Consider the following 27495-nt stretch of genomic DNA (forward strand, 5'->3'; position numbering starts at 1 on the left):
TTTGACCTGTTTTTTATATTCTGAATTTCTAAATTTAGCTTTCTGAATGACGAAATTGGCTTTCTAAAATCCCCAAATCTCAAAGATGAAATTCGCCTTTTGAATTTATGAAATTTGTAGGCAAATTTGTATTGTTCACTTTCATATTTTAGTTTTGGGTTATTTTCCTCTAACCAAAAATGACGTTGTCGTATCTCAGCGCCGAATTGTCCACGTCAAGATTTAAGCATTCCAAGTCAGTTTTAATTTGAGAAAAAAAAATGAAAAACGAGTCAAAAATTGAATAAGTTTAAAGTTCATGTATTTCTAACTAGGATTTAAAGTTCGTGTTAAATACCAAAAAGTGAGTAAGGTTCATGTATGTATACACAGAAAATAAGACATAATATAGTGTTGAATAACGATATTCAAAAAATTAGTAAAATTTTCGCTCTCTCCAAGATTCGAACTAGGTAAAAATATTTCTTCCTTAAGAAAAATATTAGTCATAGAATACACTAAATTAATACTTACAAATTAATCAAATATCTCATCATATACGAGGAATGTCATTGGAACCATTTCATATATATATATGAGATTGGATTTACTGAGAATCTGCCTTAATCTAAGGAATGAAAATACATCTAAATCTTAAATAAAATAAAATATGATGATTTTAATTAGGTTACAAAATTTGGTCAAGTCACTAATTAATAAAGTAAAAAAAAAAAAGAGTTAATATATAAAACTATCCACTTTCATATTGTAAAGATAAAAATTGTCCACTAAGATAAAAATAATAAAAACTGTCCATTTTTTGATTGAAAAGACAAAAATACCCTCCTTTAAAAATATGCACTCTCTCTTTTTCTCTCATTCTCTTATCTCTCTTCTCCCTCACAGTCAACTCCCTTCCCCCTTCTTTCTCTCTCTCTCTCCCTCCTTCCCTCCCTTCGAGCTCAGATCGTCGTCGATCTCATCCCTGCGCCGCTGCTGTAACCGAACAAACTCACGCCAGAGACGATGGATCCGACGGCGGTGGTGAAAGTGTGCGAGCCGTGGCCGTCGTCGTCGCGCGGCGATCTCGATTCCTTGGATTCATCAATCGGTGGCGTAACCGGAGGCATCGCAGTGGTTAGAGCACCGAATCCATTGATTCTGACTTCGAGCTCCAATATTTGAAGTGGCGATGCCGTCGATCGCCGTAGATCTGGAGATCTGGAGTGCTTGAAATGGCGGCGGCGGCTCCTGCGTCCTCATCGCCTTCTCCTTCTCCTACGACCTTTTTCTCGCCGCCAGCTCTTCCTTCGTCGATTACCTCTCCTTCACCGTCCTTCTCCGCGCCTCCGACAGCCGATGGCGGCGGGTCGGCGATGCTGGAGATTGAGATGGTTTTGGTGGCGAAGGCTGCGACGTGGAGGATGAGGGGGTCGAGAAACACGGCGCGCAACATCCCCGCCGCGCAAACACGGCGCCGCTGCTCTCTGCCTCTACTCAATCTGCGCCGCCAGACGCGGCGTCTCTGATTCTCCTCCGCTGCTCTCTGAAATTTTGTTTGTGAATATTGCAAATCTTCTTGAACTTTTGTTTGTGAATTTTGTTGGCTGTTTGTAGAAGATTTGGTGTGAGGAGGGAGATTAGTCAAATTAATATTCTTGGTTTGATGCCTGGAGATTTTGTTGGTTTGATGTTTTTGATTAGTATGCAAAAGCCTACAGCTTAATTGATTAATTAATGTTTCACTTAATCAAGAATTCATTTGTGGTAGATTTTATGTTAGTAGGTTTAATTTTCTAAATTTCATAGCTAGATTTATGAATTCACAACTTTATGTTTTTAAATTCAGAATTAGATCTATGAATTCACAACCAGCTCGATGAATTCATAACTTAATGTTCTTAAATTCACAACCAGCTCGATGAATTCACAACTTAATATTGTTGAATTCACAATCAAATCTATGAATTCACAACTAAAACTCGAATTCACAACCAAAATAAATTCCAGTTTTAGCCGTGAATTCAAACTTTAAAAACCCCAAATTCACAACTACTTGAATTCACAACCAAAATAAATTATAGTTGTGAATTAAATTCAGGTTGTGAATTCGACTGATTGTGAATTCACAACCAACATAAAATCTGGTTGTGAATTCGTTTGGTTGTGAATTCACAACCAAAAAATTCTGGTTGTGAATTCGACTGGTTGTGAATTAAATTTTGGCTGTGAATTCGACTAGTTGTGAATTCACAAACAAAAAATTCTGGTTGTGAATTCGACTGGTTGTGAATTCACAATTCACAACCAAAAAATTTTTGGTTGTGAATTCACACTGGTTGTGAATTGCGGGATTTTTTAAAGGGGTGATGTAAAGTGGACATTTTTTTAATTTTTAATGTGAAGGGCATTTTGGTAACAGTGGACATTTTTTAAGTTTTTTATTTTAGTGGACATTTTTTATTTTTACAATATGAAAGTGGCCATTTTAAAAATCCACTCTAAAAAAAACATACCATTTACCCACCAATTTACCTTATCTCTTTTATATGTATACCTAATTTTTCGCCACCCTTATTCATCACTCTATTATTATATATAGAGCTGTCAAACATTGCGGGCCGGGCCGGCCCGGTCCAACCCAGCGGGCCTAGGCAATTTTTTGGGCCGGGTCGGGCCGGCACAAAATTTCAGCGGGCCTCGAACAATGAAGCCCAGCCCGGCCCTATACGGGCCGTCGGGCGGGCCGGGCCAAAACGGACCAAAATTAATAAATTAATATATATATATATATATATATATATATATAGTTCCAAAAATTAATAAATTAAATCAAATTTAAAGAAAAAAATTGAAGACAAATTCGATGAAATAAAAAGGGCCTTAAACAATCTACATCTAAATTACGTAATTGACTAAAATTAAATGTAAACAAATATGACTAAAACTAAATGTAAACAATATGAATACAAGTAAAAAAACAAAAACTAATTGCAAAAACAACAAAAACTGAAAACGATTTATTCACAAATGAATTAATACAGTAATCAAATCAATTGGAATCAAATAACAACCACAAAAAATAATCAAAAATAAATAAATCTTTCAAGTAAAAATAATTTAATATTGATTGTTGATTGGTAATTTAAATCTTAAGTTAGACTTTGACTCGTCATTGTCGTCAATTGAAGAAATGGACTTAGATTGGGTTGGGTCCATTGGGATTTGGGAGGAGATATAAATTTTTGAAATTTTCACCTAATATACTGACGGGCCGATTTGGGCCCGAAAGCCCGGCGGGCTTTTTGGCCCGCGGGCCTCATGGGCCGGGCCAGGGAGGCCCGGATTTTTTTGGGCCTTGAAAATCCTAGCCCAGCCCGGCCAAAACTACGGGCGGGCCTATCGGGCCGGGCCATTCTCGGCCCATTTTGACACCCCTAATTATATAACACATCCATGAATTTTATTCGAGTTTGAACAACTCTTAATCTTTTTGAAATTTCAAAGATTCAAAAATGCTTAAGCACTACGATTTCATGAACAACTCTATGAATTCCATAAACAAAAAAATTATATTACTAAATTCTAAATATTTTAAATAAATAGCAATTACGATTTCATGAACAAGAACACAAATTATATAAACATCACATAATAAAATGTGATTCTAAAAAAAATCTATATGTTCATAATCTATATTAATATATTAAAAAGGAGGTTTTCAATTTCAAATTGATTTCAATACAATTTCAAAATTGAGTGGCAATTTTGTAGTTAGAATAAATTGAAGGTTTATTTATAAGCTATACATTTTTTTTTTCTTTTTCTTTAACTTCTTATTTTTCTATTTTATTTTAATTTTTAAATTTTGAAATTCGACTAATTATAAAATATTTGATATGCATATCAAATTAAAGATCATGACAAGAACTTTAATTTGATATATGTTATGTAAATATTGGATTTAAAATATAAAAATTATATTTATTTAAAGATTAAAACTTAAAAAAATTCTCTCTCCTCTGTCCTCTTTTTTTGATTAAATCTATTTTTTTCAATTATCTTTTAACTTATATTGTTTTCCTTTTTCACAATATCATTTTTTTATTAATATGAATTATTCTTTATTATTTTTTTATTAAACTAAAATATATTTATCTTAAATTATACTCCCTCCGTCCACGAACTTCCTATCTTTACTTTTTGGGACGTCCACAAAAAAACTTCCTACCTATTTTTGGACTATACCTCACCACTTATAATTACTCTTACTTTTCATTTTTCACAACTCCCAATATTAATTATAACACATTTTCATCTCTCTCAATACACTCAACTACCTTTTCTTCACTCTTAATACACTCAACAATATTTTTTCTTAAAACTCGTGTCACTCTCTCCTAGGAAGTTCTTACATGGACGGAGGGAGTAGTATTTTTAATCATATTTAAATTTTTTATATAATAATCAAATGATAATCAATTTTATATATAATAAAATATAAAAATATTTTTCGTGCGTTGCACGAGTGGAAATGCTAGTAATTTTAATAATCAAATTTTCAGTTTTAACGACCGAATAAAGCCAAATTTTCTAATAGTGATACAGGCAAATTTTATAATAGTGATACATCTTCAACCATCCTATTAGAAATGTGTCGATGCTAATGTTTTCAAAATTCTCATATTATTATCCAAACACCTACCTAGTTTTTAGTAAGGTCTTGGTAATTTTATAGCAAGACTCACCTACGGACTGTTATGTTGCTATATGCGCCGCCTCTAAATCGAATTAGTAACCCCACTTCAATAAAGTTTGATCTAACTTCTTTCTCTTTTTAGGCAAGTTTGATTCTACTCCTACTTAATTAGCTAATAGTAAATAGTTTGTCAAAAAAAGAAAAATTAAGAAAAAAGCTACTAATAAATAGAGCCTGTTATCTGGGCAAAACTAAGACACAGATTCCGAAAACAAAAGAAAAAAATGTTGGCGCTTCCGTTGAGTGCAGTTTTTCCAGCAGGGAAGCGAAGTTCTCCAGCCCTTCCAATTTGTAAGGCAGTTTTAAGTGAAAATAAAAGTGCAGTTGGAGTTGGAGAAGGGATGATGCCGAAACACGTGGGTATTATAATGGACGGAAGCGGAAGGTGGGCCCAACATAGGAACTTGCCGGTCCGAGATGGCCACAAAGCCAGTTCACAGAATCTCACAGGCTTCATTTCCACCTGCTGTGAGCTCCAAATCAAGACTCTAACAATCTTCTCTTTCTCCAACGAGAATTGGAAACGATCACAAGTCGGTATTCTATTCATCATCTCCTTCTCCTTTTATATATATACATTTTAGTAACAAACTTTTTTTCATTTGTTTCTCTTAATTTTATGCGGACATGGAAAAAAGATCATACTATACGCGCCATTTTTCAAGGCGTTTAGTAAGAGATATACTTAAAATGTGATGTTAGTATTGAAACTTCTTTTCAATCGAGTCTATAAAATCAGATAAGAATTGGTGAATTTAATTTTTAGAAATCAGTATTTTACTAACTGTTAGAGTATCATTTATTCTAGTAAATTTTCAACCTATTGCAGATGGAAGTTGACATCCTGATGAGAGCAATTGAAGATTACATACAGACACATTTGATGAACCTGATAGAAAGGTAAATCATTTAATATATATATATATAAGATGAGATTTTATAGTTTCCAATGCTTAGGTATATAGTATTTAATCTTGATCATTAGTAGTTGTTAATAGCAAAATTTGGATGATTTAGATGCATTTCATGCGGATGTGTCCTTCAATCGCATGATTTGTGGATTTAAAACTGATCATATTTTAATTATAAACGACGATATTAATGGTGTGTTTAATATTATGTCATTTTTTCTCATCACCTATCGATTGGCCATATGGGAATATCCGACTGCCAACTCAATTTTGATTCAGGTTGAAATTTAAAATCATGTACAAAATCAAAAAAATTGAAAAGTCGTATGATTTTGTCATAACAAAAAGGTTGTGTAAAATTTCATAAGGTTTTAAGATATTGATTAAGTGTGTGTGACTAAAATAAGAGTTTCACTTTTATTGTGAGTAGTTTGTATGAGGTACACTTACTAAGAAATGAATTATTGAAATGGATACTCATTTGGTGGACGGACTAAAAAGAAATATAAATACTCATTTGGTGGACGGGGGAGTATATATTTATTATTTAAATTTATTTTTTTAGAACAACATGCTAACCTACTAAAATAATATTTGTTCTGTCCCACAAAAACATAAGGCAGTACTTGTGATGACACAAGTTTTAAGAAATGTTGGTAACTATATTGTGAGTGGAGAATGGTCCTACTTTGTTGTGAGTGTATCGATGGCTCATGGATTTTCCTATTTGTATTACTACTAAAATTTGTTTTTTCTCTAATAATGCCATACATGATAATCAAATTGGTATTTTTTTTTTCCTCTGTCTTCTTTTTTATAGATATGATATACAATTTTCCGCGATTGGGAACAAATTAAGACTGCCAAAATCTCTTCAAAATACAATATATTGGGCCGAAGAAATAAGCAAAGGTAACAAAGGAATGAACGTGGTCATGGCGGCAAGCTACAGCGGTCGCGACGACATCGTAGAGGCAACCAAAAAGATCGCGTCCAAAGTAAAACTTGGAATTGTACAAACCATAGACATCGACGAAACTATGTTTGAACAAGAACTGATGACCAACTTCTTAGAATTCCCAAACCCAGATTTACTAATAAGGACAAGCGGGGAGCTCAGAATTAGCAACTTCCTTTTGTGGCAGTTGGCCTATACAGAATTCTACTTCGCAGATAAATGCTTTCCTGATTTTAGTGAAGATGATCTTTGTGAAGCGCTTGCTTCTTACCAGCGCCGGCAGAGACGCTACGGTGAGCGGAGGAACTAATTTCGATGTGATTTTAATAATATATATATAGAGTTCTTGTATGTTTGAATGCACCAACACAATAAATTCGTACTAAATAAATTTTAATTATAATCAATAAATTAACTGAAGAGTAATATATTCTTATTAACTAAAGGTGAATTAATTAGAAATTATATAAGAAAGTGACGAATTTTGATTGGATTTAGTTAAAGTGAATGTACAACATTCGGAACATGTATAATATTTTCCTTATATTGATAGTACTGTCGTGAACATAACGAGTTTCAAACTCAAGCTCGCGAACAAATTCGGAAGGTTAAAAAAGGGGAGCTCGATTCTATTATTTAAGCTCTTGAATGTACAAAGCAATAAATTCATGAATATTAGTTAGAGAGTGTTTGGCTGAGCTTATAAGAGCATTCACATTGGTTGACTCATTCAACTTACTCGAGCCAATCGATGCATCAAGTCCACCGATGCAGGCTTCTGTGGGTCGAGGCGTGGCGCAATAGGATGAGCTTGACTCATCTAGTGATATATCAGACGCGTGTTTACACGCGCCATAATTTAAAAAATATTTAAAATTCGAAATCTCAACGGCTATTCAACCGATTTTTTTTTTATCTTTTTTTTCGAACGAATATTGTAGCCTTTTTTATTATTTTTTTTTATTTCCCTCCAACGGCACTTTGCATTTTTTCCTTCTTTTTTTAATTTCATTTTTTCATTTTTTTTCTTATATAAATAACAATCCATACTACATTAGTTCACACTTCACAATATCATCCTCCCTCATACCTCTCCCTCTACTGGTGTTCTTTTCGGTCCATACTACCGACCGAACCTCTCGGAGGTGAATTTGGGTGACGAGCCTCAAGGCGAAAGTCACGGCTCGACAGAGCCACAACGTCCAACGTCGAGAAAGGCGAAGGCCTACAAGGAGAAAATGTTGGCGGCTAGTGCAGGCGACAAGACTGGTCGCCACACTTACACTCTCGAGCAGACCGATCTCATTGCTTGTGTGTGGATCGAGGAGACCAACGATGACATCCATGGTGTCGACCAAAAAAGCGAAGTCTATTGAGGGCGAGTATTGGATCGAGTTAAAGCTATGGTAGGCAGGTTGTTTACCGTCCGCCAAATCAAATAGCATTAGGCCCATGTCACTATCGAGAAAAAGCTTTGGGAGGCTACATGGGTGGAAGCGTTGTCAAGTGGTCACTCCGACAACATGATCCGGGAAAATAGCTTATAAGTTATTTAGGAGTTTATAAATTCCTTTAAATTGCTTGGCAAAATAAGCTCCTAAAGAGTTTATAAGCTGTAAATTAAAATAGGCTTTAACAGCTTATAAAGCTCTCCAAAAAGTAAGTTCCTCTACCCCCAACTTATTTTCTCATTATCTTATAAACAATATTCATTTTACAAAAATAACTCAACTGTGATTTTTTATTTTCATTATATATTATTTTAATTTCATCTCTCTTCGATTTTCTCTCTCTAACAAATATTTTCTCTCCCTAACTTAAAATTTTTCTCTAGCTTATAAGCTCAATTATCTAAACACTTTGACAACTTATAAGCTCTTAAAATATTTTATAAGCTCTAATAACTTATAAGCTCTTTAAAATAAGTTTAGCCAAGCACTCTCTAAGTCGTGCGAATATCTTTAAACTCCAAGTTATGTCCAAAAAACAAATTTATTTGTTCGAAAGTGAGAATCGAGTGTAACCCCTTATATTAGACAATCGAACCTCGAAAAAGAATTTGAATTCAATTCAAAAAATGTCACAGCGCAAAACCATTTATTTTCCTTACAATTTTTATTTGAAACTATTAAATTTTTAAATTATAAAGTATTTGAAAAATATTTTATTTATTTAATTTATATTAATCTAGCCTTGCCCCTAGCTAGAAAAAAATAATTTTGAGATTAAAACTGAGCTTTAAAATAAGAGTTACATGCACAAATTTACATAATTTTATAATCATAAATGTTTACTATTATAGTAGGAAATCTATATGCTAACACATATTTGTATAGTAATAAACATAAACTTAAAATTAATAAATAATTAAAATATTACCTTTATGCATGTAATTTACATCTATATGCATGCAATATACCTAATACACGTATATATGTATAGATATGGACAGGGGCGGAGCCAGACTTTTGATTCAGGGGGGTCCAAATTTTTTTGTAAAAAAAAGTAAAAATTAAATTAAAAAATAAAAATTAAATTAAATTAAATTAAATTAAAAATAAATGATAATCAATAACACAATTGTAATATTATTTAAATTACAAAAAACACATTTTAACATATTTTCAAGCTCATATTCATGTTGCAATGTATTTTGCAATAAAATTACTAAATATTGAATATTATATATAGTGCAAATACATGATACAGTTTCTTTCTAATTTGGAGAAATTTTCAATTGAAATGGTACGAAAAGATGTCGTTTAGGCCTCACAAAAACGTCGTCGTCTTTACTAATCCACGTATGCTCTAATTCAACACTCTAGCAATTGAAAAATATTGGGGGTGAAATTGCAAAACTTGAAAAAAAAATAGTGATTTAATTTGCCACACTCAAAAGACGTTAAAATTACAAATTCTAAATAGTCCGTGATTTTATTTTCCAAAATCCCATAAAACTTTGTAAGGCAAACTAACTTTTAATATCAAATTCAAAAAATAAATCTCTAGAATTAAATCCAAGCATGGTATGCATAGATTAATTATGTGTTTACTTATTCTAAACGTCTTAACTCTAAAACTTACATATCAATTACAGTATAAAATAACTCAACAAGATAATGATGTAGATAAAATTATATAAAAATAACTCAACAAGATAATGATGTAGATAAAATTATATATATTTTTTATTTTTAATATAAAATTACGAAAATACCCTAGTATTTTTTTAAATTCCAGGGGGCCCAGTGACCCCCTGCCCCACCCCTAGCTCCGCCCCTGGATATGGATGACCCAAACATAGGAAGCAAGTTAAACTAATAAAATATATCATACAAACGTGTAAAAAATTTAAGAAGTACAGTAATCAAGCCTATGAGTCTAGTAGCTAATGACTCAGCAAACCTATGTACTACACTTAGTACACTAGTATAAATAGATCATGAAATAAACTAATTCATTCACACTATCAATTTAAAAATATTGTAGGAGTTAATGGACAAACCATTCCATGAGGTAAGAAGAATAAATTCATTTTGGTTTGTAGAACCAAACACATATATAAATAAATAGGTATCTATTATTATTTTATCCTAGCTAAATTATACTTAACGCACATGCATATATATTATGTATAACTATAATATCGTATAATTATAACTGTATTTTATGCGATTAGGTGAGACGCGACTAGGACGTGGACTTTGATTTGAACTTTTAAAATTAATTTTCAAAGCTCAAGAATAATTTGTGGGATTTATTTAAATACATACCGTAAATATTCATTGTCCATTTTAATTAATACTCCCTCCGTCCCGCTCCAAATGTCTCATTTCTTTTGGGCACGGAGATTAAAAAATATGTATAAAGTAGATAAAGTGGGTTGGTGGAAATTGTTTAAATATTAAGTATAGAGAGAGAGAGAGAGTATTGCCAATAAAGGAAATGAGACATTTGGAGTGGGACAACCCAAAATAGAAAATGAGACATTTGGAGTGCGACGGCGGGAGTACATCGCTAGGGGCCCATAAATAGGGTCCATGGCGTCACAGTCCTTGGATTGCCACAATGCTATTTGAGGTTATGAATTATGTATCGTTAAGGTCCATAAATAGGGTTCAGCACGGAAAAGTTATTGGATTGCCACAATGCGATTACATATTAAAGTTAAGGTTGCAACCATTACATTAGCCAGGGGGTCGTAAATAGGGTCAAAGACTTTAAAATCCTTGGGATACCACCATGCGAATTGAGGATATGTATGCAATGCATTACGTTTGTATTGGACAATTAATTAATTTGGACAATTAATGCATTACATCCCACACTGAGTGTACTTTGTATTGTATGATCATCCATATTTAACATTTTTAGGTCTTTAAGGTTGGAAGCGTGTGGAAGGTCGAATGTTGCAACAAATTATTCTAGGAGAACAATACTTTTGCAACATTATGTTATTAGTAATGTATTTTAAAATAAAATTATTTATTTCATGATTTTTCTCTTTAAATATTTATTTAGATTCAAGATTTTTTGCATGAATATTCATTTAAATTTTAATTAAATTAGTGTGTCACAAACAATTTGTGTATACGTAATATATTTATTTGGTTATGGTGAGAATATATATTTCGTGAGAAATGAGAATAACGAATAAGTGTTATAGTCAATGTTGGATTAAATGTTAATAACATTCTATTGCTAATATTCCGAGAGTCTTTCTTGAAGCTGAACTTTGACTCTTCATAAGTAATTGCATAAATTTAAATTTTTCCTTCTTTTTATGTTTTATTATTATTTGGTTGTGGAATAATGTATTTTTAGTAGTTAGCCATGTTTTTAATAAGTGGAAAGGTGGATTAATCATGATCCAAGATAGTGGCAGTTTGTTTCTAGTTTTCAAGAACTATGATCTTCAACCAATATTCTACGACAGGCTAACTGGCAATTTTTTTAAAGTGGATTGCGGCGGTTATAGGAGGTTTTCAAACGTGGGAAATGGTGCAATAAAATTCATTGATGTACGTTTTTGGGTTGTTATGTTGGATGGATGGAGCTCCACTGCATGTTACGTACGGGTGATGCTGGCAACACTACTCCTAAATCAGAGAGTCAATAGAGTTAAGATGAACGACTCATTTTTAGGGGTTTAAATGTTATTTTTATCTCAATTGATGTACCTTATTTTTGTATGATCTCCAACTGGGTTGAAGCTCGTGAACCAAATTGCGAATGTCACCAAGTTTGAAATACTGAGGATGCGCTAAGATGCTACCATTCTAGTATATTATGAAAAGTTGTGTGAGAATCGATCAATAACAAGAGATTTGTTAGTAAAATGTTGACATCACTTTCAAAAAGGTACAACATAAAATTTCTTCCATATTGATGTTACTTCGATTAGAATTGGTGATATGGTCAATAAGTTAGTAACATTCGAGATGAATTTTGAGCAACATAAATCTAATTATAATTCAAAGAGTGTTGCTTTTTATGTTGACAAATCTGCTTTGGAACTGATGTTATTGATAATATTGAGAGCATAGAAAATGATTATATTAATCTTGCCATGTTGGCCAAGAAATTTAACAACTTGATGAAGTATATGAAGAAAGCAAAGAACAAATTTGAAAACAGAAGGCCACCAAGGATATCAGTGGGATCTTTCTCCAACATCACAAATGTTAATAGGAACTATATTGGTCCAACATCAAAGTATATAAATTCTAACAGTATTTACTGCAGGGGCTATCAAGGCATGAGTTACTATGCAAATGAGTGTCCTACAGTGATAAGAAGAACAGAAGCTGGTCTGGTCTTACAACCACTCTTGGCGATGACTCAGAATATAAAGAAGAACAAGTTCTATTGTTTGCAACTATTAATGAAGATGATCAGTCATAAGCTATAGTGATGGAGCTCTTGAAGAGCTTGATGTTGTCTCTGATGTTGAAATGACTGAAGATGATGTTGAACCAGATTTGATGATTGTTGGATGATAATCAAAAGTTAAAAGATCAGATTACTAAACTTGAAGCCTTACTTACGCAACGTGATGTTGAATTAGGTAAGCTCAAAGGCAAGGTAGTAGATGCTGAAAGAACATTTGAACGCTTAAATAAAGGTACATGAACATTGTTATATGATTTTACAAAATCGTGTAGTAATGTAAAATGCTCTATTATACAATTTGCAAATTGTAAGGATATTTTGCCAAGACGAGATAATAATTTCATATTTTTAATTACATAAATATAATTTTCTATTACTACATGCCTTCTCGCTACAATAGGGTGGTGGTATAAATCTAAAGGAATCATGGGTGCAGCAGTAGCCATGCATCATCTTATCATTTCGATCTTCACTCTTCAAATACATCTCAATCAAACAAACCTACACCGATTCCTGCGCCAATCTTCAAACACCTTTTTCATAAACATATTAATTTCTTCCATATATTCCACAAAATCAAGAGATGAGAGGAGACGATGAGCATACAAGAGCTCTAGAGGAGGTGTGCTCGATGACTATTGACATCGTCCGATCGCCGCCGCTTTGCACCTTGTTCCCAAAGCTTTCTCAACTGCTGCCGCCGTCGTGCTCCTCCTCGTCGTCTCCGCCGTCACCCCAGATTTCTCCGACGGCTTTCGGGATGCTCTTCATTGGGATTTCTGTCGCTCTGATGCTCTTCGGAATGGTCACTTTCATCGTGGGGATTATATTGATGCCGCTCGTCGTAACGTTGATGTTCTTGTTTTATTTTGTCGGAATTCTTTCCAATTTGTCCAAAATCAGTCGCGCCATCTTCTCGCCTGCACCTCATTCCTATAATTTTGTCTCAGGTAATAAAATACTTAAATGTACATATGCTTATTTTTTTTTTATTCATTTTAATATTGCCAAACGGGCCGGCCTCATGTCGTCCGCTTGGGTTGGCCAATGATTTTCTAGGCTCTAATTGTTCTAACCCAATCTGGTCCAATAAGAAATTTTGCGCATAACGTTTTTGGTCGGGCTGGGCTAGTGTGAGTTTTCGGGCCTAACGACTGACGGCCTCGAAAAGTTTGTGGACCTAAAAGTTTATTATTCGAAATCAGGCCACCTAGTTGGGTTGGGTCTAGTCATATCTTTTTGCGAATGAACGAATAATTTTAAACTTCGCGTGAGAAGTTGAGATCTTTATTCGTATAAGTTAACAATTTTACCACGATAAACACACTGCACACAATTCATGTCATCTTTACTAATCCATGTAAGTTCCAACTCGACGACAATAAAAAGTTTGGGGGATGAATTTGCAAAGATTGGAAATATAGTGATGTAATTCGTCATACTTCCATAATCATGTTAAAATTGTAAGTTCAAAATAGTTCGTGATTTTATTTGTCAAAAATCTCTTTTACTAATTCTAGGTACCACAACATGTTTCCCTCAAAAAAGAAAGAAAAAAAAAATCACAACATGTTTTATGGGTTTCTGGTGAGGTGAGGCGCATTTGTGTGTTTATGTTTGATGAAAGGTTCATTAAGTATTGTGTTATTTTGCAGTTCGGAGTTATTCAAGATAAGGAATATTTGAGCACCAAGTGTTTTTTGATTTGAGCACCAAGTGTTGGAATCACGTTGTTTCGAATTGTATGTTTGTCGATATCCAAATTATCGTATTTGGAAACGATTTATTTTATTACCTGTGTAACCAAAACCAAATTAAATATTCGAATTCTTGTCTCTCACTCTATAGTATTTGTCAATTACTATATATTTCCTCCGTCTCATAAAATATGCATAATTTTCCTTTTCATCCGTTTCATAAAAATATGTATTACCGTATTTATAGTATTCCCTTCCCTCCGTCCATAAAAAATATGACACTTTTGCCATTTTTGGTGTCTACCAAAAGTATGACACTTTCCTCTTTAAAATATGATCTCACATCTTTTTCTTAACTTTTATCCTTACAAACTCTCTTTATTTATAAAAAAATCATCTCAAATTCAATATTAACCACACATCTCATAAAATGGTGGAACCCTTTCTCCACTATATAAAATCATCACCAATTTTATTAAAATTTGTGCCCACCAAAAATATTATAATTTTGATGGACAGAGGGAGTAATAATTCTCTCACTAAACATCACAACCAATGTGCTCACACTACATTTTACATGATTTCTTAAAATCTTTGTGGTCCCATATTATGCATGTTCTTATGGAATCGAGGGAGTATATAATTCACGACATGCATCATACTACAAGTATTATAATTTAATATCCGCTCCATTCACTAAATGAGTATTTAGTCATGGGTGACACGAATTTTAAGAAATTAATTAAATATGTATGAATGAAATAAGGGGTCCATTTTTATTGTGAGTGGATTATGTGATTTATCCTTACAAAAAAAAGAGTATTTATTTAATGGACGGATCAAAAAAAATATGAATATTCATATAACCGAGGAAGCAGCATATTTTGAAATGAGAAATCATGCTACAAATCTCAATTCTTTCATCCCAACTCAGAGAAAAAAAAGGAAATCCACTATCATTCGTTGCTATTGATATTACTATAGATTTTGGTTGGCAGAAAATAAGTAATTCAGAGAGGAAAAATAAAAGAAGAAGAATGAGCCCATGTCTAATGACAATCAATGCGATATATAGGTAAGCTTCTTGAAGATAACAACACATATCATACGTAGACTAAGAAAATCTCGCAGAAATAAAATTAAAATGAAGAAAAAAAGAAGAATAGTATGAATGAATAATGTAAGAGAAATGAAGCAGAAGCAAATTGATGATCTATCCGACATATATGTGGACTCCAATGGCAATAAGCAAGATGCAAAGTATTGCAGTGAAGATTATGGTATGCACGAAGATGGAGAGACCACTCGTTCGCATGTTCACGAACTCTATCCCCTTCTTGCTTCCGGGGAGTTGGAATAACAGCCCCGGTGACAGTATCACAAAAAATATCACTGATATCAGAATTGGCGCCAAATCTACCGACATCTTTGCCTCTTATTTCTTCCCACTTTGAAATATTTTGGCCTAGCTAAATTTTTGCCACAATGTGGGAGCTTATGCTCAAGCAAATTTTATTTGTACAATGAGAAAAATATGATTGCAACTTTTGCTTATTTATTTTGAGTACTTTGTAAACAATGCCTGTGAACATTGGATTCTTCGCCTATAAATAAATATAATAATGATAATGTCTTTGTCGAGCCAGGCCGGCGGACTTCTTTTCTATTGACGGGTGTGGGCTGTAATCGGGCTTCCTCGGCCCATTTTTATTATTGGGCTGTAGATATTTTATGCAGCTCAGTTCTTTGATTTGAGGATACAACAGCCATTTGAGCCCAAATATTGTGTGCATCCAGTTAATTACAAGTTAGCTAGTTACTTAGAGAATCTCCTATGAGAGGTGTTATAAGGGGACTCTATAAGGTGGTCCTCACCTTAGCATCTCCCCTCCACATTGCAAAGGCTCTATAGGATTATCTTAAATCCTCATTTCTATTTAATCTTATTTTTACAATTCTATTTTAAAATTTGAATTTTTCATTAAAATTAAATTACATGAATTTAATCTTAATTTGCATTATATTGAATTATAAAAATTAAAGTGATTAGAAAACTTAAAAATTAAAACAATTAAAAAATTTAATGGATCATTTTTAAGGTACCAAAAGCCCAAATTAACTTTTAACAGCCCAACCTAATTTTTAAAAGCAAAAGCCCATTATTTCTCTCTCTTTAAACCCTAAAATCATCATTTTCACCATGTATCATGTGGCTCATGGGCGGATCTACATGGTGGCTACACTGGGCTCCAGCCCAGTGCAAGCCCAAAATTTTGTCTTATATATATTTAATATATTTAATCTATAGTTCAGTCTTAACCCAGTCTAGCTCTTATAAAAAGATAAAAATACATTTTAATATACTAATAAAAATAAGTTTATTCTTGTAGAAGTTAGATTAATTTTTCTAAAAACATATAGCTGTAGCTTTTTATATGCTTTGAGTGTATATATTATTGAATCAATAGAAAGAGAATAATTATTTATTATAGTAGGTGATCGAATTCTAATCCTAAGTCTATTAAAATTCTACTTAAATATAAAAATGAACTGTACGGACTGCCCAAAAAATTTGGCTCGGGGCCTACCGCCCCCGAACCCCCACTTATTACCTTCAAGGTCAGCCCCCCTATCGGCAAATTCTAGATCCGCCCCTGATGTGGCTCCACCATTTGTATTCAAATAAAAATTAAAACAATTAAAAAATTAAATGGATCATTTGCTCTTATAAACTTATCTTAAAAGCTTGAGTAATTTGGATTTGGATTTGGATTCAGTTAATAAAAATTCGATATCTCTCGTTTCATTATTTGTAGCTAATGCACATACAAAATTATGAATTAGACAATACTCCCTCTGTCTCATAATCTCATTAGCAATGTTTTAATTATTATATTACAATATATCACTAGTAATATCTAATACATTTTTTAGTAAAATATAAATCATTTAAAATATTATTAACAATGGGCGCAACTCACTTTAAATATCTTTCATCAACTACACTTTATACATGTTGGGATGAATCCGACAATTACAAAAGTGACATCAGTAACGTCTGGATCAATGGGCACTAGCAACCTGAAACCACAAGCAACGTTAGAGCTCTTCGATGAGCACCGGTGGGGTGTCGATGGAAGGGCCTCCGACGCTCAAGTGAGTGAATTGATATAAAAAAAAACAGACGTAAGTAACGTAATGAAATAATAAACACTAGAAAAGATATAGTAATAAGAGTGTTCTCTGGATGATCGGGGTGTCCCGTTGGTCGGAGTTAGAGCTATTGAACTATGTGGAATAAAGGACGACAGACGTCCGGGCTAGCAGGGCCAGTCTGGCGTTTGGAACCCTCGAGTGTTGTGAGCATGGAAACGGAATGGAAGAACGGGGAATGCGAGAGATCGTGCGCTAGTGCAAGAGTGGATACGAGTGATTGTGGATGTGTGGCTTGATTGACAAATTCAAATATATAGGAGACGGACCTTCGGGGAGGCGGCTAGGGTTAGGATTTTTCTCGAATGTCTGTTGTAACCCTAGCGGGTCCGACTTTTTAGGAAACGACTTCCCACGACTTTCGTCTAACTCAGTCGCCAAGTAACTACCGCATTTTAGGGTTAAACTTGGCGGACTCACGCATCTCCCGTGTATGGGTTTGGTTCTGGGCATCATTTCATGAGTAGAGTATGGGCCGCTTCATCGGATAAGTCCATTAGCCCGCATGATTTTCGCTTATTGGGATTATACGGATTTTGCTCACTACAAGTCTACAATGTACTAATTACATTTTTCTTAATCTGTGTCCAAAAGTAATGTGACAATACTAATGGGATGGATGGAGTATTATGTATACATGTATCAAATATAGATCATTTGTATCGTAACTTTAATGAATTTTAGATACAAAATTATTCTTATTTTATATAAAAATAAATAAAACATAAACATATATACATATATTTAATTATTGAATTATCATTTTAAACTAAAATAAGTAATAATATCACAAGTATATCAAATTTTGTAAGAAAGGAAATTAATAGCTTTTATAAGTAGTAAGTTATACATATGTGTGTGTAAGTTTCAAAATTATACCATGTAAAACCAATTTCATGGAACACGTGTCTTATTGTACCATTGCACGTTGCTTGGTATGTAAGAAAAAAACAATTAAGCATTCCAATTTCTAAAATCCCCAACTTTTTAAATTCTTTTAGTTTCTAAAATATATCTTTGATAAGCTTCCACCTTCATAATTCGAGAAAAAACAAATGTAGGGAAAGTGCCATTTATGTGTACAATAATTGCAGCAAAAAAGTTATTTATGTGTAACTTTGATATAAAGCAATCCCATTATCTACACATAACATATACTTTCCCTTCTTTTAAATCTTCTTTTAAATCACACCGTCGCCTTTTCACCTTCAAGTTTAGCATCATTCCACACCTTCTTCATTAAGAAATATCACTCACCACACTAACACATTATCCCTACATATTTCCAAGAACCATTACCACATCCCAAAACACCACACCAAACAAATCACAAGACATTTCCTCTCTGTATTAATATTCACAGAGTGAGGAGATTCAGCCCTTAGTCGATTCGATTTATATAGTAAAGAAAGAGGCACGCCACAGAGGCTTAGTATGAATGTGGATTGGGGGCCGGTGGTGGTTGCGGTGGTGATGTTCATCCTCCTCTCGCCGGGGCTGCTCTTCCAGCTACCGGCGAGGACGAGGGTGATCGAGTTCGGCAACATGTACACTAGTGGAATCTCCATCTTGATTCATGCCATCTTGTATTTTTGTATCTACACTATCGTGGTTGTTGCCATTGGAGTTCATATACATGCTGGCTGAGAATTTCCGAAAGCTTAAATAGCTTTCTAAATTCTATGTAGTTTCATGTTTTTCTTCTTCTCTTTTTTTTCTTTTTTCTTTATTGGGCTGGGGGTTCATAAAATTTATACGATGGAATGTGTTAACACTCATCATGCCATGAGATTCTTGATGTTGTTGATCAAAGAATGAGAGTCAACCAAGGATTATATTTTCCTTTAATTTCTAGAGTGTTGTTTAGATTCATCAGACAAGATATATATACCAATCATCTGATTTTCTGGGACATGGTTCAGCAATTACTATGACATAATTCTAGTATAGTTGTAGCATCATCAATTACGGTTGATAACTGCGAATACTATTGACAAAATAGTCATTCCAACATAGGGAGCTAATTCTACTTCTCTATTAGAAACTATATATGATATTCGATCTTCTATTTCAAGATCATGAACACGTGATGCATATAGCTACCACTGAAATAAGAGATTGAATACTAATAAAGATCCTTATTAATTCATACATTATTCAATAGCTATCTTCTTAGCCAAAGGCAATCCAAGAGCCATCAAGAATGGCAATCAAGAAGAAAACGCATGCATCATTACAACATGGTTAGAAAACAAACAAACAAAGCTGTTATTACAAGCACAAGTCCAGTCCATGAATCACAAAATAGAGCCATAATCAAAGTGAAGAAGAAAGAAATGAAAATACATGGAAGGAAATAGCATTAATGATCCTAGCCGGTGTAGATGTGAACATGGACGGCGAGGATTAAAAGGGCGTAGAAAGCGAAGAAGATGAGGGTGTGGAGCATGATCGCTTTGCCGTTGGTTTTGGTGCTTCCAAACTCAATCTTTTTCTTGTTTCCCGGCAACTGGAAGAGCAGCCCTGGTTGCAATAACAAGAAGAGTACAACTCCCACAAGCACAGGCCCCCAGTCCGCCATTCTTCTATGAGAGACCTACCAAAAGATAAAGAATATTTGTAGCTCAAAAATTCAATTATAAAGTTGGGGTTTTTTTTTATCTTCAAAAAGAAAGTGAGAGATTCTGCGTGCATGGTTGAGATTCTGGAATCAATTTTTTAAGCCTGAGATTTTAATTACTACAAAATTAGTTAATGCATTTTTGTGGGGTGTTAAATTCGTGATTTGAAAGAAAATAGCTACTTATATCCACTGATTACTAATCTAAGAAGTTTGAAGAAATGCTTGATGAATTGAATAAATATACTATTAGATTGTAGATTGAACGTATGAGCTGATCAGCTTATAAATTAAAATAATTCTGATAATTGTTTGTATAAGTCGAATGCATGTTTGAATACTCGAGTGAGAATATCAACAATTTATTCGTTTTGGTGTGAAATGATTTAAATGCGTTGTGTTTATAGGAGTTAGAATTATCAAATTTCAAAGTAAATGCCCCTAAGTCCATAACGTATGATTATCAAAATTAATGATAAATCAAAAAAGACGATCCTCTCGTAGAATTAGTTGGACGAAATTCGAACACTCGAGTTATCCTAAAGGGAAAAAAAAGGAGGAAAGAGTTGATAAACAAAAACTTTAAAAGAGAAAAAGTTGAAGTAGCATTTGTTTTTGAGATATTCGTCTCACTTTTATGGGATTCTCACCTCTCCAAGAAGTGTTCCACTTTCACCCAAACACCCCTTTTCTATATTCTTCTTGTTATCAATTCTTTATATCTTAGCAACAACATGGTAAACTAAATATCAAAAGGAACACATATATTTGTAAAAGAATAGTAAAATGATTGATTTTGCAGCTGTGATGATAGGCACTGCACTATTTGCATTTCTGTGCCCTGGGCTAGTTTTGCAGCTTCCTGGTAAGAACAAGCCAGTTGAATTCCTTAACATGAAAACCAGTGTTCTAGCCATGATCTTGCATGCTGTTATTTATGGCTTGCTTCTCGTCTTGTTCCTCGTTATGCTCGACATTCATATCTACATCTAGTCCCCAACCCCAACCTTCTTCTCATCAAACCAAACTGCATCTGCTATGTGCTCGGAGCAAACCTCGTTTCTTCTTTTAATGATGTCTCAGAATAAGAATAATCTCTGATTTTTATGTTTTTTTTCCCCTAGGTTTGTTCAAACTTGTTTTGGTGCACCTTTTTTTTGTAATTAGAGGACTAGAGAAGGGAGGGTGAGAAATCGTTGCTGGATTATTTTTCTTTTTTGGTTTTTTGCCTTGCGCAGGAAACCAAACTAGGCTTTTTTAAAAACACTATTATTTCATTGAATAAAGTTTGGACTTCCTCTGGAATATTTTGTTTTTTTGGCTAATCTTTTGTATTTGGAAAGGATAGGACGTTAATGTTTTACTTCTTGATTGGTTAATATTCTCACCATGTTTTAATGTCATCAACACACATCGTGTATAATGAATTAATGGCATAGCATTACATTAGATAACATTTTTTTAATATTAATTCATATAACATACCATTACAATATCATTTGTACGTAGTATCAATCAGTGGCGGATCCAGGGGGGGGGCTAGGGGGGGCTTCAGCCCCCTCCCAATTTTTTTTTTTTTAAAATTCTAGATATATATATATATATATATATATATTTATTATTTTGTTTTATATCTATATATATGTGTATATAAATAAAAAAATACAAGAAAAAATATAGTACTAATACATTATTTATAGTATCCAACTATCCATATTAATTGCTCAACACATTGAGTTGTTACATTTATATTATTTTTATCATTTTTTCTTTCTTAGTTAATTTTTAATGTTAAATTTGAATTAATTCTAAAGGTAAAAGTAAAATTACTAATTACTAACAATGAAAATTAGTTTATTTGTTTAGAAGATGAAACAATTTTTTTTTAAGAAAAATGAATAAAAGTACGTCTTTATATGCTTTCAATCTACTTGATGTTGAATTAATTGAATTGCGAACAATTATCTTATTATATGCTTTCAATCTACTTGATGTTGAATTAATTGAATTGCGAACAATTATCTTATTATATTAAGTGATATTGTTGAAAAAATGTATGAAAATGAAATGCTAAAAAAAAATTTGCTTCAGGGGCTCCCGCCCCCGAACCCCCGTGTAAATATTTTCATGCACCGTAGTCTAATAGATTCAGCCCCCCCTAACATTGAATCCTAGATCCGCCCCTGGTATCAATCCACAAATGGAACGCAAATGAGAGAATGATACATTTCAGAACCTGCTTCCAATAAATTAATAAGATCCTTCAATACATGATCATATTTTATTATCATATTCTAATTGTAAAATGTCCACAAGTATTTCATAAAATCCTTAATATTCCGAACTCAGTTTTAGTGGATAATTAAAAAAAAAAGATCATATGTCTTGCAGTCCAACATTTAAGAAAGAAGACGGCACTAATTTTTCAATCCAAATATTAGCAAACTGATAAATACTTCATCAGAAGTGAAGGATATGAATATGGATATCAATATGAAAAGCATTAACCCCCCAAAGTATAAATGACGACAAGGGAGAATCTACTTCCAATCACAAATCAAGAAAGTGCACAAACATTTCCATAAACTAAACCAGGACTCATTAATTGACATCAATTACAACTTCGAATTCAAAGAGAAAAAAAATCTTGGGACAGCAACATCAAGAATGTAAGAAACGTGAAGAGAAGGTGAGGTGATAATTTTGATCAGCCCATGTACACATGAATACCAATAGCTAACAAGAAAATGCAAATAAGAGCAAAGTAAATGATGGCATGAACAAGAATGGAAACTCCACTGGTCTGAAAATTCCCAAACTCGACGAAACGGTTACGGCCAGGCACCTGAATGAGCAGGCCCGGCGACAGCAGCACGAACAGCACCACCGCAACGAATACGGGGCCCCAATCCGACATCTTTCAAAAGTATACAGTTGTATTGTTGTCTGGAAAAAATGGGCTCAATATATAGAACTGGGGATATGAGACAGGAATGAAGAAAAGTTGAAGATTGGTTATCAAATGAAGCTATTTGAGATTCACATCACACTTTATGGTTTTTTGTTTCTGTGGTTTTTGAAATTTTTAGTGTACGAATAGAATAGCATGTGAGATTTGGTTGCTTGGGAAATCAAATTTCTGATATGCTTTTTTTGTCAGCAATTAACCTCCAACGGTACGCAAATGCAAATGGGATCTTTTTGAAATCTATGGGTGCGTCGCGTGTGTACTTACTGATATGCTTCTTGCTTGTTTTTAGATTATAACCTTTTATGCTAAGTAATTACATAAAAAAAAAAAAAAAAATACTCCCCCCATCCACTAAAAAACGTGAGGATGGCATGAATTTTAAGAAAACTTTCTATTTAGTTAGTGGGAAAAGGGCCTACAAATTATTAAGTTAGTGAATGAAGAAAATGGCTCACAAGAGTGGAGAAATAAACCCACAAATTATTACTAAAACTGTATTATGACATCTTTTTGTGGACAGAAAGAGTATCAGTTCATCGTAGTCGTACGATTGAATCGGAATTCGAAAAATCAAACCGAACAAAATATATTCAAGTTTTCGATCTGGTGAAATTTCAATATAAATTTCAAATTTTCAATTTGTGATCGGTTTTGTGTCTGATTTCAATCGAACTGACAAAAATATTGAAATATAATTAATATAAATTGATTATTAATGTAGAAATGAAGTGAAAAAAGAAAAACCGACCGACAAAATTCAATTAACTCAACTCGGTTCTATTAGTTTATTCGAAAATTTGGTTAATTCGGTTGAATTGCTTTTTGGGGCAAAACCGATCACCTTCATGTAACTCAATTCGGTTCGATTAGTTTCAGAGGCACATTGGTTAATTCGGTTCAACAGCTTTTTCAGGCAAAACCAATCAAAGTAACTGAATCGTTCATACGCAATTCCTATACTTTACAACAGCGCCATGACTGTATTTGTATGATGATGTCTCACACTATACTAGAAGATTCCATGCTTATATCATAACCAAATAAGGAAAGCATTTCTTGAATAGTTCCAAGTTACAATAAAGTGCAATTTCCAAGACCAAAATTGTAAACCAATACTGACTAATGAGCTGGTTTTCCGTGACGCTAAGAACATATGCTCTACAAAATGAAACCCAAATTCCAGTTTACTGAAAATTGAAATAATTCATCATTTTTACCCCGTGACAATGGTATGATTGGTATCCAACTGCATATAGATCTAATGCCAACAAACATATCCATATTCATTTAATAAAAGAAATTTGTCACATCACAATCCCGTTCAATTAAACACTGCCCAAACTTGATCCAGAGAATGAAATGGGGTGCATCAACTATAAACTTTTAAACTTCTGGTACATGCTTGAGAGAGAGAGAGAGAGTCATGGTAATGGAACTCAACACATCTCACTGGGAATTAGTCTGAAATCTCCACAAATAACTGGTAAAGAATACACAAACACCCAAGCAGATGAAGCTAAATCCATACTTCTGGAATAGCAGCATTTTTTTACTTTGGAACACAGATCAGAGGCAAACCAAGTTCAATCGAGCCCCTGTTTGTGTTCGGTTTGCATTGCTGACATCAGGCATAATTCAAGCGGAAAATATCATTTAGCACATAGAAGCTTCCTTGAGGAGTTGGCATCAGGTGGAACATCTGGTCACCGAAACGCATGGGGCAAAAGTGAGATGATAATTTTCGCAGGTAATGAACGCAAGAATAGAGGAAATGTTGAAAATCAGTTGCTGGTATGATGATAATGAGGGAGATGATTCCAATGAAAATGAGATTCACCATCCATCCAGGTACATGTAATATGATGCAGAAGATTTCGAATTCCATAGTTCAATTTAATTTGTTACTACACACAAAGCTTTCATAATCACATGAGGAAAAGATAGATAAGCTACTTGTCTCTAGACGTTAACACTTTCGCCAGCCTGCTGAACTTATTAGTTTCATGAGGTAGAGGAAAATTGTGATATCAACTTCGTAGGTGCGTAAAGTACAATTTCAGGATTCTAGTCTTACATTCTTCATACATTCCCACATTCGAGCATATCCATGTCAAAAACATAGATTATAGAACAATGACAATGAAAAGTATGCATCATGGAACTCAAAATCTTTCTTAAACAGCAATTCAACATTCCAAGTTGAGGAATGAAAAACATGAACAAAAGGCAAGAAATATAAGACAGCTGAACTCAATTAAGAAAACGTGTTAACCACACATGCAAAACCAACTAAGATCTCCACATCACTCCGCAGTTATATTTATCACTAAACAAGAATTATGAAGATTCATTTCCTATAATTAACTCATCAGCCAAACATGAGCAGTTGGGATAAAATCTAAATCCCAGTCCCTGTTCCACATCAAGCGGGACGCTTGGCACCTATTATGAAATAACTGAGTTCACATGCACTTCACCTCATCATTCATATGCCATTTAAGATGTGTCGACAGAACCATATGACTAGCCAAATAGTAAACCATTAATGACCAAAATAAGTACACAAGCATGTTTAGAACCATGAAAACATAGTTCCAGTTTTCCAGACTACTGCAAACAATCCCTGAATTTAAGATTGCAGTGTTTATATGTTACATTATCATGTTTGCAGTAATTAAGATTCTCAAAGGGACTACAATGAGGCTCAACCTAAAACCTTTATAGTTAATCAAACAACATTTTGCTGAACTGGATTTTACAAGGACAGAGCAATCAGCATTTTACTTCAATAAACATGCAAGAAAGGATGAAATTACATTCAAAGTGCAATAACTTTCTTCTTAATGTATAAACGAACTGGCAGAAACTTGAAAACTCAGAACAGATGAGCTATGAAGCTAAAAAAAATAGTAGACCGCAACTATCTCTCACTGATATACCACAATGATATCATGAAGAATTTTTCACGATTGTGCCAGTTTCAAATCTTAAATGCACATGGTAAATACACATTTAACTTCTACATGAAAATTCCTTTTGAGCTTGAAGTTCAATCTCTGAAATTCTATTCAATTAGAAACAAAGTTCTCCATCATCTTTCAGTACATGATCTCGAGCTTGCATGGCAAACAAAATAGACAAGACAATCAATTCCTTTTATTTCCTAGTAACGCATACTAAATCTTAATCAAGTAATGCACACATCAATGATTAAGGATCAAGTTCAACCATATCTCTGGATACATAACAGTCTATTTTGGTCTGACCGAGATAGATGGTAAAATATCTAACAAGCAGCTGTATAATCTACGCGATTAAAATAATAGTGATTACTTCATCATGTTGATACAATATCTATCTCCAGATTTTCCATCTGGCAAGGCACACTCCACAAATTAAATAATCTAAAATCGCAACCCTCAGCATCCAATTTCAACTATATTCCTTCCAAAAATTCCACAAATCAACAGTAACCAATAGCAAAACATCAAGCAAACAACACAAAAATCAAATCAATCCCCAAAACCTAATTAATCCCCAACCAATCCCAGATTCCAGCCAACGATCATACGATTACCAAACCTCGATTCAAAACAAAGAAAAAAAATCACAAACAACGGAATTCGACGAAATACCTGACTGAACTTGAGCATGTGCTGCTCGCCGGCGAGCTGCAGATTGCCGGACACGAAGACGAGCATTCCGCCGGCGGGGCCCGAGGGCTGGCAATCAACGGTGCTAATCTGATGCTGGCACTGCTGGAACGGCAAACTCGTGAGCTTCGCTACGATGTTTGTGGATCCCATGATTTTCTGGCCCTCAAACGTCAGCATCGAGCCGTCTTGGTAGAGGTTGGCGAGCCCGGCGCGATTCGCATCGAAGGTGGAGTAGTAGTGCTCCACGAATGCCTTCGCAACAGAGTCTGGATCCATCGCCAGGGGTTCGGGTTCGGGTCGGCGGCGGGCTCTTTTCCCTCTCTGTTGTTTTTGGCGTTTTTTTTAAGTCTACTTTACGCAAGTCAATTACTCAAATCGTGCACTCACACAGAGGGGTAGAGAGAGAGAGAGAGAGAGAGAGGAGACTATTTTTCATTTTTCTTAATATAAATAAAAAAGAGAAAAACAAATGAAGCGTGTATTATTTAGCTGGAAATATACGCTAATTATGTGGGGGATTGCTTCGTCGGCGTGGGACCCGCACGCATGATTTTCTATAAAATAATTCGAATTTGTAATGATTACATAGGCTCAAGGCCGAATTGTTGGGCCTCAGAACCAATATAGCAGAATATGGGCCAAGAGAATGAACTCCATCTTGGGTTAAGAACCTCTTTCTTTTTCCGGCTAAATCAAATACATTGGTATTAATTGCATATAAATTATTAAATTTTCATTAAATATTAATTTTACATATAAATTTTAAAAAATTAACTTAACAATTGTTAAATTATTGATTCAATTTAATTTTGTTACTAGTCATTGTTGATTAAATTGGC

The 27495-nt window shown here is 33.8% G+C and overlaps 6 protein-coding genes across 6 annotated transcripts; 3 read left to right on the forward strand and 3 right to left on the reverse strand.

Moving 5' to 3' along the window:
- Nucleotides 1–4925: 4925 nt before the first annotated feature.
- On the forward strand, nucleotides 4926–7018 carry LOC131016040 ((2Z,6Z)-farnesyl diphosphate synthase CPT6, chloroplastic-like). Its single transcript, XM_057944583.1, has 3 exons — nucleotides 4926–5271; nucleotides 5568–5638; nucleotides 6470–7018. Exons 1-3 carry the CDS (start codon nucleotides 4963–4965, stop codon nucleotides 6915–6917), a joined length of 828 nt encoding a protein of 275 aa, XP_057800566.1. The 5' UTR covers nucleotides 4926–4962; the 3' UTR covers nucleotides 6918–7018.
- Nucleotides 7019–15157: 8139 nt separating this feature from the next.
- Nucleotides 15158–15701, reverse strand: LOC131016041 (uncharacterized). The gene has a single exon (XM_057944584.1). The coding sequence runs from the start codon at nucleotides 15620–15622 to the stop codon at nucleotides 15410–15412; it is 213 nt and encodes a 70-aa protein (XP_057800567.1). The 5' UTR covers nucleotides 15623–15701; the 3' UTR covers nucleotides 15158–15409.
- Nucleotides 15702–18698: 2997 nt separating this feature from the next.
- LOC131016042 (uncharacterized) lies at nucleotides 18699–19257 on the forward strand. Its single transcript, XM_057944585.1, has one exon. It carries the CDS (start codon nucleotides 18844–18846, stop codon nucleotides 19054–19056), a length of 213 nt encoding a protein of 70 aa, XP_057800568.1. The 5' UTR covers nucleotides 18699–18843; the 3' UTR covers nucleotides 19057–19257.
- A 1486-nt stretch (nucleotides 19258–20743) lies between these two features.
- Nucleotides 20744–21161, forward strand: LOC131016045 (uncharacterized). The gene has a single exon (XM_057944587.1). The coding sequence runs from the start codon at nucleotides 20816–20818 to the stop codon at nucleotides 21020–21022; it is 207 nt and encodes a 68-aa protein (XP_057800570.1). The 5' UTR covers nucleotides 20744–20815; the 3' UTR covers nucleotides 21023–21161.
- A 1444-nt stretch (nucleotides 21162–22605) lies between these two features.
- On the reverse strand, nucleotides 22606–23095 carry LOC131016043 (uncharacterized). Its single transcript, XM_057944586.1, has one exon. It carries the CDS (start codon nucleotides 22944–22946, stop codon nucleotides 22737–22739), a length of 210 nt encoding a protein of 69 aa, XP_057800569.1. The 5' UTR covers nucleotides 22947–23095; the 3' UTR covers nucleotides 22606–22736.
- A 1164-nt stretch (nucleotides 23096–24259) lies between these two features.
- On the reverse strand, nucleotides 24260–27204 carry LOC131016046 (nuclear transport factor 2B-like). Its single transcript, XM_057944588.1, has 2 exons — nucleotides 26636–27204; nucleotides 24260–24699 (listed from the first exon to the last, which is right to left on the reverse strand). Exons 1-2 carry the CDS (start codon nucleotides 26930–26932, stop codon nucleotides 24625–24627), a joined length of 372 nt encoding a protein of 123 aa, XP_057800571.1. The 5' UTR covers nucleotides 26933–27204; the 3' UTR covers nucleotides 24260–24624.
- Between the last annotated feature and the right edge of the window lie 291 nt (nucleotides 27205–27495).

The sequence above is a fragment of the Salvia miltiorrhiza genome, chromosome 3, assembly GCF_028751815.1.
Source record: "Salvia miltiorrhiza cultivar Shanhuang (shh) chromosome 3, IMPLAD_Smil_shh, whole genome shotgun sequence".
NCBI lineage: Eukaryota > Viridiplantae > Streptophyta > Magnoliopsida > Lamiales > Lamiaceae > Salvia > Salvia miltiorrhiza.

Coding starts and splice junctions, on each gene's coding strand:
- LOC131016042 (XM_057944585.1), top strand. CDS start 18,844: ATGAATGTGGATTGGGGGCCGGTGGTGGTTGCGGTGGTGATGTTCATC.
- LOC131016045 (XM_057944587.1), top strand. CDS start 20,816: ATGATTGATTTTGCAGCTGTGATGATAGGCACTGCACTATTTGCATTT.
- LOC131016041 (XM_057944584.1), bottom strand. CDS start 15,622: ATGTCGGTAGATTTGGCGCCAATTCTGATATCAGTGATATTTTTTGTG.
- LOC131016046 (XM_057944588.1), bottom strand. CDS start 26,932: ATGGATCCAGACTCTGTTGCGAAGGCATTCGTGGAGCACTACTACTCC. Junction 24,700..26,635: donor ACATGCTCAAGTTCAGTCAG/GTATTTCGTCGA, acceptor TTCGGTGACCAG/ATGTTCCACCTGATGCCAAC.
- LOC131016043 (XM_057944586.1), bottom strand. CDS start 22,946: ATGTCGGATTGGGGCCCCGTATTCGTTGCGGTGGTGCTGTTCGTGCTG.
- LOC131016040 (XM_057944583.1), top strand. CDS start 4,963: ATGTTGGCGCTTCCGTTGAGTGCAGTTTTTCCAGCAGGGAAGCGAAGT. Junction 5,272..5,567: donor AGAATTGGAAACGATCACAA/GTCGGTATTCTA, acceptor AACCTATTGCAG/ATGGAAGTTGACATCCTGAT. Junction 5,639..6,469: donor TTGATGAACCTGATAGAAAG/GTAAATCATTTA, acceptor TCTTTTTTATAG/ATATGATATACAATTTTCCG.